The 9,988-nt window shown below is 46.0% G+C and overlaps 1 protein-coding gene across 1 annotated transcript; it reads left to right on the top strand.

Annotated features, from left to right (window-relative positions):
• The first annotated feature begins 4,196 nt into the window (after positions 1-4,196).
• LOC135698781 (uncharacterized) lies at positions 4,197-9,773 on the top strand. The gene is made up of 2 exons (XM_065218918.1): positions 4,197-6,866; positions 6,900-9,773. The coding sequence occupies exons 1-2, from the start codon at positions 4,197-4,199 to the stop codon at positions 9,771-9,773; spliced, it is 5,544 nt and encodes a 1,847-aa protein (XP_065074990.1).
• Positions 9,774-9,988: the final 215 nt, after the last annotated feature.

Below are 9,988 nucleotides of genomic sequence, written 5' to 3' on the forward strand. Positions count from 1 at the left end.
CATACGTCAAACACGATTTTAAGCAGCTTCCCGGTCAAAAGTTTTACATCGCGACTGGACGTGGGGATGTGCCGGGAAGATTCAAGTTCGCGAAGAAGGCCACGATATGCAATTGTGGCCTGAAAACGGAACCATTCGTCACATTCGAAGAATGCCTGAAAAAGCGTGTAATGCCGTTCATCCGCCAGTATAGGGGCAAAGTCATCTTTTGGTCTGATTTGGCCAGCTGCCACTACTCCAAGGTGGTTCTGGATTGGTATGCTGCAAACAAGATCGATGTTGTCCCCAAGCTAATGAATCCTCCGAATTGCCCGGAATTTCGACCAATCGAAAAATACTGGGCAGTTTCAAAGCAGCAACTTCGACGAAGCGGCGTGGCAGTCAAGGACATCCAGCAAAAGTGAGCAAAATGGAAGAAATGCGTCCGTTTCCACTGTGCGGGCGCAATCAAGAGGAAGGTTCGAGATTTATTTCGAACAGGAGAAATGTAACCAACTAATGCTGTAACTTTGAAGTTTTAATGAATGTACTGTAAAGCTACCATTAATGGACTTTTATACTTACACACTTAAATTTTTTCGCCGAGATTCCAAAAGCCGAGCAGTTCTGCCGAGACTCAGCTCACAAAAAATATTTTGCTGAGATATCAGCCAACAAACAGATATTTTGAAGAGATATCAGCAAAAGTAAATGCCGAGGCAATCGGCTGTTGGAGATTTTACCGAGCTAGGTGAAGTGTGTATTGAATCACGGATTACAGGTCTTTTTGTACATGCCAATTTACTTTTAGTCAGCCTTTATCACAATTTGAGTCTGTGTGAGGTACATTAGGCTCCAAGTGTGTCACAATTCGAACCTATAGTGTTGATGCATGCATGGTTTGCAGCATGAAATGGATCTGTTTTACAATAAGTGCTCAATTAAGTGTGAGACACATGACACATGACACATGAGTGTACTATCAACAATACTTTTAAGTATTGACAATATTTTTTTTAACTAGTTCGTTTATTTGGTAGGCTCAATCGCGTTAGCTTTACGGAGCCGATAGTTCATTGTTCTTTGTTTGTAACAAAATTCACTTAATTCTATGTCTAGTAGGAGTTGGGCCGAATACTCGCGGCTTACTCGAGGTTAGAGAGGTACATTGTCGAAGGATAGGATCAGGGGAGGAGCTTGGGGGCAAGGTTTCGTTGTCTCATCAGAGTGTTGTCGCCAGTATGAATGGTATTGCGGTTCTAGTTTCGTCTGGAGTTCGACCGGCTATGGTGACCAGTGGGTGACGATGAGGCTCATCGAAATGGGGGGACAAGACAAACAAAAACTATTAAAGAGAGACAAAAGACAAAGGAATTAAATTCTTATACTAGACATTTGAAGAAACACATAAACCGACTGCATATAGCAGATATCGCGAGTTCCCAACACGTCTCTGATAGGAACATAGGGTTGTCTTCCTTGGGCCTCAAGGGTATTCAAAAGTCACTCTCTGGCGGCGTCATTATCCGTACATTGCCAAACTGCGTGATCGATGTCATCGTAACCGTTTCCACACTGACAGATGTTGCTGTCCACGAGGTTTATTCTATTGAGATGAGCATCTAGCGAGTAGTGGTTGGACATAAGTCTACTCATCACGCGAATGAAGTCACAACTTAAGTCCAAGCCTTTAAACCACCCAACAAACAATCGTCTATGGAAGAAACGACTTCTTGGCCATTTTATTCAACTGCATGCTTAATAGTACTTGTACTATTTTTAATAATAACTTCTGTTCAGGCTTTGTTCACACAAATCTGGAGAATTTATTCAACCTTAACATTGAACTACTGGTGTTGTATAAGGTATGTCGAGAAGCTTTTATTCGACTTATATGAGTTGTAACAGAGTTTATACGATAACATTTTTGATTATTCAGCGTTTATATTAGACATCACTGCTTCCTTAAAACTGTGATGCTCTGTATACGCCTAATTGAAGCTGTATACTACATGTGAAGTAACGTTTAATTAGAAATTATTATACATTTATTAAACGATTATTCAACTGTGGGAAAATTAACCCGAAAATAAGAGGACAGGGGGGGGGGACAGGGAAGGGTGTGTGTGTTTCTTAAGTGTATTGAATTTCAATATTTCTAACGTGGGGCTCGCACCATACAGATATTAGAAAATTTATTAAATACTTATACATGCCGTTGTATGGGAATCGAACCATGTACCTTCCGATCACGAGCCGCTTGCCTTGTCATCTGAGCTTTCCTAGAATTCATCATATGGGCAACTCAATAATCTATAAAAGCCTGCATGAAAGTAAATACCTATCAGCACTCCCGATCGCAACTCTAGCTCCTTCAAGGCCCTGTGGGAATGATTAATTCATTCATCGTTGTTTTAAATGAGACCAATGTTGCCTCTTCACATCTCCAAGTCGAAAGAAAGGATGCTCGGTTATATTTTAAACTAGATCAATGCATTCATTATCGTGAGTCATGTGATCGATGATTACTATTTAAATTAATTATGTTCTACACAAATAAAAAAAAAGGGTTGAGCTTGGGATTGAACTCACGACCTTCTAATTCGAAAGCGGAAACGGTAACCACTACTCTACTGATTTCGCCTTGTTGTAAGACTAAATCAGTGTTGTCGAATAATGAATCTAATACGTCGTTTATAAAGCATTTACAAATTATGTGATTACAACATGGAAGCATAGTGGTATAAGAGCTATTATGCTGACTGTATTCACCTTTATTCAGCAATATTGTAAAGTAATGCAATGAAATCTAATAAAGGAGCTGGAGAACATTTATTAGACGTCTAATAAAGCATGTTATTAAATCAATTGAAAACAGTCGAATTAAAGTGTTAATGTATGTACAAATTACACTTCTTCAGTTTGTTATTAGATCGAACTTCTGGCGTTGAATTGGGAAGACATTTAACACTTTTACAGCTTTTAATAAGTAAATTAATCAGATCAGAGCAAACGGTGGAGCAATGAGCTTTTCAGGCACATAATTCGACAACTCTTTTTATTCAGCATTGTACACTGTTATACAGCATTTATTGAATATATATGCTTATTTGCGACTTTGAATTGTTTGTTGGGTGGTATAAGAGCTATTTTGCTGAGTGTATTCACCTTTATACAGCAATATTGTAAAGCAATGCAATGAAATCTAATAATGGAGCTAGAAAACATTTATAAGACGTTTAATAAAGCATTTTATTCAATCATTTGAAAACAGTCGAATAAAAGCGACAATGTATGTGCAAATTACCCTTATTCAGTTTGTTATTAGATCAAAATTGTGGCTCTGAATAAGGAAGACAGTCAACGTTTATAAAGCATTTGATAAAGAAATTAATCATATCATAGCAAACGGCGGAATAAAAGCGCATCTATCGATCTCAATGAGCTTGTTCAAAATCATTAAGATAATTAAATTCCATGAACTTCAATATTCACCATAAAAACGCGCACTGCACCCGTTGTGCGCACGAATAGCACAGCAACATAAAACATGTAAATAGTAGCATAGGATGTACAGAAAATGTAAATAAAAAATCAGTTGAAATCAGCATCCCGTCGCGTTTAGGTGAAAGTTGCTCTACTTCCGTGTGTGGTGTCCGAAGTGCCTCGGTCTCGAAACCTCTTACACAAGTGAATCCGTTTTTTTTGTCGAGCTAATTAATTGCGGTGGAAGGTGAAAGAACCACAGCCAGGGAACTATTTCCACCGTCGTTTTTGTTGAAAAGAAAAGTGGTTAAGTGCTAATCATAATTTGGTCCTTCGAGCCGGATAGAGGACCTCCGGTGAAGAAAAAGTGTTCTCGAACTGCCTAGAAGAGGCACGAAAACGGAAAAAAATTAGTGTACGGAAAAAGTGTTTTTTTTTCTCTCGATAGCGTCCCAAGCCAAGAATCACCATTGCCGTTGGCCAGTGTGGATAGAACAGTGTGATTTCTGCCCAAGAATCCCCCATTTTGCGCAATCCTGTTTTCTTTCGTCGTGTGTGAAAGTGAACAATCATTCACTGATCGATAACCTCCCGTAGAGTTGTTGTAGTGGTGTGTGATTATCTATACGGGCGTATTGAACGGTGGGTTCAACCTGTAAAAAAGGTGACGATAAATAGAGATTCTGAGCGGTGGAAAAAAGTGTTTTTGGTGACGGTACCAGTGAATGAAAATGACCGAAGAGGCGAAGATTTTCGAAGAATGGCAGCAGAAAAAGGAGAACATCCTGGATTCTGTGGCTTTGTTGGAGTACTATGCAAAGAACTTCGACAAAGAGGAGACACGGAAGGTGCAAGTGGAGGCTTGGGCTGAGAAGCTTGAGCGTTTCTATGACGAGTTTCATCGAGTAGCTGTCAAGATGGAAGCGTTGTCAACGGACAAAACCCCCATCGATCTGAAAGGTGAGCGACAGAAGTTTGATGCTAGATATTATACCCTACGTGCGTTTTACCTGACTGAGATTGCGAAGACCACCAGTTCCTCTTCTTCCAATTACCCCCTACCTACCAAGCCGATGAACGTTCGGCTTCCAGAGCTGAATCTCCCGAGGTTCAGTGGTCGTTTGGAGGACTGGTGCGTTTTTCGTGACTCTTTTGAATCAGCTGTAGGTTCCCGGAGCGACATCGGTGCCGTCGAGAAAATGCACTACCTCAAGGGTCTCGTCCAAGGAGAAGCAGCACGCATCCTCGACCCGATTAAAGTCAGCGAGCAAGGCTACAAGGACGCTTGGCGGACACTCAAGCTACGCTTCGATAATAAGCGGCAGCTCATCAAGTGTCACCTCAAGACGCTGTTCGACACTCCTGCGATGCACGAGGAATCAGCCGAGGAACTTCTGGCCCTGGTCGATCGCTTCGAGCAGCAGATATCAGTTTTGAAAAGTTTGGGAGAACCAGCCGACCGATGGAGCTCGATATTGGTTTATCTGCTTTCAATCCGTCTCGATCCTTGTACGCTCCGGGAATGGGAAAATCAATGTGCACGACTCGACACTGACAATATAGCTTCAGTTCTGGGAGGAACTGCGTCGAACTCAAGCGCCATTGCCGATAAATCGAATTCCATGCCATCCTACGTTAAGATGGTCAACTTCCTCCAGAACTATGCTCGAGTGTTGTTTGCAGTGTCCCCAGCTATATCCGCTCCTTCTCGCAACAAGTCCAAGTCTCTTTCAAAGTCAGCCGCCTTTCCCGTTACCACGCAGAAGAACGTATGCAGCTCATTACCAGAAAATTCCAGCTCCAGCAAGTCAGAGAAGTCGTGTGAACTATGTGGTCAAGGACATTACCTGTACCACTGTCCGGAGTTCCAGGAACTAGACGCTGTTCAACGGACCAATCTAGTAAGGCAGAAAAACATTTGCATGAACTGTTTGCGTTCCTCTTCCCACTTTGCTCGCACCTGTACTGGCTCCCGATGCCGTGTCTGCTCCAGAAAACACCACACGCTACTTCATACAGATACCAGTGATACCAAGCTCGTTGCCAACAATCCGTCTACTGATCCTACCTGTTGCGTTGCTATCGAGCAAGCTGTTAACTCTACTCAGGCAATTCAGCAGCTCAAGTCTGTTTTGCAAGGTACAATTCAGAAAGCGTCTACCTTTGCTGTTCCCGTGAATAAATTTGGCAATGTTCACGACGCTTCTGGGAATCCACAATATGCTCTGGTCTCGCAATCCCAAGCAGTGATCCCCGGAACCGTCTTCCTTCCTACTGCGCTCGTGAACATTCGCACTAGCAGAGGTCGGACTGTCACCGCACGTTGCCTGTTGGATTGCGCTTCTCAACGCAACTTCATCTCCGTAGCACTGTGCGAAAAGCTTAAACTTCCTCGAACTCGACTGCTGCAGCCGATCACCATCAGTGGAATTGGCAACACTACTACACTTGTGGAACACGAAACCTCCGTTACCATCACCTCCCGGGTGTCGCCATTCTCCCTGAAGAGTTCAATGCTCATACTCCCATCGATTACCATGAAGCTGCCACAGGTCTCCATCAACGTTCGTCAATGGTCAATTCCAAGGGACGTTGACCTCGCAGATCCAACGTTCGCCGTCACCGGTAGCATTGACATGATCCTAGGTGCCGCACACTTCTTCCGTGTTCTCCGTTACGGCCGAATCTCTCTCGGAATCGATCTTCCTCTGCTCCAAAACACAGAATTCGGTTGGGTCATCTCAGGAGAATGTACGCTGGAAAACCATGACCACCATGATAAAGGTAGCTGTCAGTTTAGCAATCCCTGCACGATCGACGAGCTGGTTAATCGTTTTTGGCAGTTGGAAGAAGTTCAACAGGCAAAAGGCTGGTCTCCATCCGAACGTTTCTGTGAAGAGCATTTTCTCAAAAACACCACTCGAAACTCCGATGGCCGCTACGTTGTCCAACTTCCGAAGCGCGAAGAGCTCTTGCTGCATCTGGACGACAACTGGTACAACGCTACACGACGTTTCTACGCTTTGGAAAGGTCGCTGGCCCGAGATCCAGAGAAGAAGGCAATGTATCAAAAGTTCATCCACGAGTACTTGGCGTTAGGACACATGCGGGAAATCAGTCCCGATGAGCGTAATTTCAAGCATCGTTACTTCCTTCCCCACCATGCAGTTATCAAGATGGACAGCACAACGACCAAGCTTCGAACAGTCTTTGACGCCTCATGTCAATCGAAATCTGGCCTTTCGTTGAACGATGTTCTGCTTGCTGGTCCCACCATTCAAGATACCCTGGTCACGATCGTTATGCGCTTCCGAATATTCGAATTCGTCGCTTCTGCCGATATCGAGAAAATGTACCGGCAGATCCTTGTGTTCTTACTTGACCAACCGCTCACGAGCATTGTCTGGCGCGATCATCCCGATCTTCCGCTGCAGATCTTCCAGCTACTCACTGTCACCTATGGTACCAGCTGTGCTCCATTTCTGGCGATCAGAGTATTAAAGAAGCTTGCTGATGACGAAGAACAGCAATTTCCATTAGCAGCTCCAGTGCTTCGTCGTGACTTCTACGTCGATAATCTACTAACTGGCTCTAACGACGCGGAATCTCTCGCCATTACCTGCAAAGAGCTTATCGCACTGCTTGCTTCTGCAGGACTTCCACTCCGGCAATGGTTTTCTAACAGCCAAACCGTTCTTGATGCCATTCCACAGGAGCTTCGGGAAACTGAAACTTTACTCGACTTGGACCATGAAGCCTCCGTCACAACGTTGGGTTTACGATGGGAGCCTTCTACCGATCTCCTTTCCTTCAAGCAACCGAAGTGGACGGAGTTTGCCACGTTAACGAAACGTGCAATCCTGTCACAAATCAGCAGTTTGTTCGACCCACTAGGTCTCATCGGACCGACCATTTCGAAGGCAAAGATTTTGCTCCAAGGATTATGGAAACTCCAACTCGACTGGGACGCGGCAGTCCCACCAGTATTTGTAAGCAATTGGCAGGAATTCAAGCAAAACCTCACCGTTCTCACTCAACTACGTATTCCTCGACACGTTCTCAGTCCAGGTTACGCAAGGCTGGAAGTTCACGGCTTCAGCGATGCATCAGAGGCTGCATATGGTGCATGTCTGTACCTCCGGTCGATAACATCTGCGGGATCCTGCACAGTTCGCCTCCTGATGTCAAAATCAAAGGTCGCTCCAATAGATACCAAAAGCATTCCTCGACTCGAGTTGTGTGCTGCTCTGCTCCTGTCCAAGCTTCTGGTTCAAGCCATGGACAGCTTCGATATTTCCGCCACGATATATTTGTGGACGGATTCCACCATTGTCTTAAATTGGCTCTCCGCAACACCGTCTACGTGGAAGACGTTTGTGGCCAATCGTATAGCTGAGATTCAGGAGCTCACCATTCATGCTGTCTGGAATCACGTTCCGTCCAAGGACAATCCAGCGGATTTCATCTCTCGGGGCATGAATCTCGACGAACTCGAAAGGAGTTCACTGTGGTGGCACGGACCGCAGTGGCTTGGCACGTTAGCTATACCATGGCCTGCTAAGTACTCTCCAACAAAATCGTTACCGTCGGATGAATCAGAAGCTCGCAAGATCGTCGTACTTCCAGTCGTTGAAGATGAAACGACCAATGATTTAGTGTTCCGCTACTCCAGCCTTCGTCCGCTGCTTCGAATAGGCTCTCTCATACGAAGGTTTGCCGAGAATTGTCGGCGTAGCAAGAATCATCAAGATCCTCTTGTGGGGCCGCTCACCGCAACCGAAATCGATCAAACTCTACTCGCCTTTGTGCATCGAGCTCAAGAGCAGCACTTTGAGAAGGAAATCCGTCAACTTTCCACCACTTATCAAGTAGATCGCAAGTCCAAGCTCCGATACCTTCATCCACAGCTTGTGGACGACATTATTCGTGTCGGCGGTCGGTTGCACAACGCACAGATCCCGATCGAAGAGAAGTATCCGATCGTCCTCCCGGCCAAGCATCGACTGACCGAAATGATAGCGACCAAAGAGCACCAGAAAACGCTCCACGCTGGCCCTGGATTGTTGCTTTCGTCCTTACGTCAACGATTTTGGCCTCTTGGCGGTCGGAATTTAGTTCGCCAGGTCATCCACCGATGCATGACGTGCGCCCGAGCTAAACCGAAATCTCTCGAACAGCTGATGGGACAACTGCCTCCTGTTCGGGTCAACCAGGCGTACCCATTCCAGAATGTCGGCATAGACCTGGCCGGCCCGATCTACGTGCGCACATCGGTGAGAAACAGACGTACTCCGTTCTTCAAGGCATACATCGTGGTCTACGTATGTCTCGTAACCAAAGCCGCTCATCTCGATCTCGTGTCTGACCTCACCAGCGAGGCATTCATTGCCAGCCTTCGAAGATTCACCGGTCGTAGAGGAAAGCCTGCACAGGTATATTGCGATAACGCGACAAACTTCGTGGGGGCGAAGAGAGAGCTAGAAGAGCTACGGAAACTGTTCATGTCCCAGCAGCACAAGGAGTCGGTAGCGCGAGAGTGTTCAGAAAATGGAATCCAATTCCACTTCATCCCACCACGTTCGCCTTCGTTTGGTGGAATCTGGGAAGCCTGCGTGAAATCAGTCAAGACCCTGCTCCGCAAGATTCTTGGCAATGCACACCTCACTGAGCCTGAACTACAAACTGCTCTAGTGCAGGTGGAGGCAATGCTCAACTCACGCCCTATTACTCCACTACCAGACGATCCTTCCGACGAGTTCGCTCTCACTCCAGGACACTTCCTGATCGGCAGACCACTGAACGCAATGCCCGATCCTGACCAGCAGGACATTCCCGAGTCCCGCTTGACCCGGTGGAGACGAGTACAGCAGCTCACCCAACATTTCTGGTCCCGTTGGCACAAGGAGTATCTGGCTACACTGCAAAATCGCTACCGCTGGAATCAAGTTCTCGACAACCTCGCCGTTGGTTCCATCGTCGCCCTCAAGGACGAGAATGTTCCGCCACAAAAATGGCCTCTCGGGCGCGTGATCAGCATCCACCCTGGTACCGACGGAAGAGTGCGGGTCGCCACAGTAAAGATCAGTTCAGGAACAACCAAGCGTGCCATCTCAAAGCTGTGCCTACTTCCAGTCGAGATTGATCCTGCCATCGTAACTTCGAATGTGGTTCAAAACATCAGTAATTCTGTTAAATCGTCGTTGGAAGAAGACCTTCGCTTGAGGAACCAAGCCGCTGGACCAGCTCCCGGCCCTTGCTCAGGGAACAGAGCCGCCGGACGAGTTCCCGGCCCCTACTCGGGGAAATGAGTCGCCAGACGAGATCCTGGCCCATGCTCGGGGGAATCGAGCGGTTCCTGATACAACTGTAAAGAGTCAAGCTCGCCATGTGGGTTCGGAGAACCCCATGGCTCGGACTTGACACTAGTTAAGTACCACCTCTTTCATTTCCTCCAACAATTCGCATACAGATGTCCCTTCTTTACAGCACACCATTCGATGCCAACTTGTTTGTCGCCTTCCGC

Source organism: Ochlerotatus camptorhynchus, unplaced genomic scaffold, assembly GCF_037179485.1.
Source record: "Ochlerotatus camptorhynchus isolate MF236.1 unplaced genomic scaffold, CSIRO-AGI_Acam_v1.1 ptg000094l, whole genome shotgun sequence".
NCBI lineage: Eukaryota > Metazoa > Arthropoda > Insecta > Diptera > Culicidae > Ochlerotatus > Ochlerotatus camptorhynchus.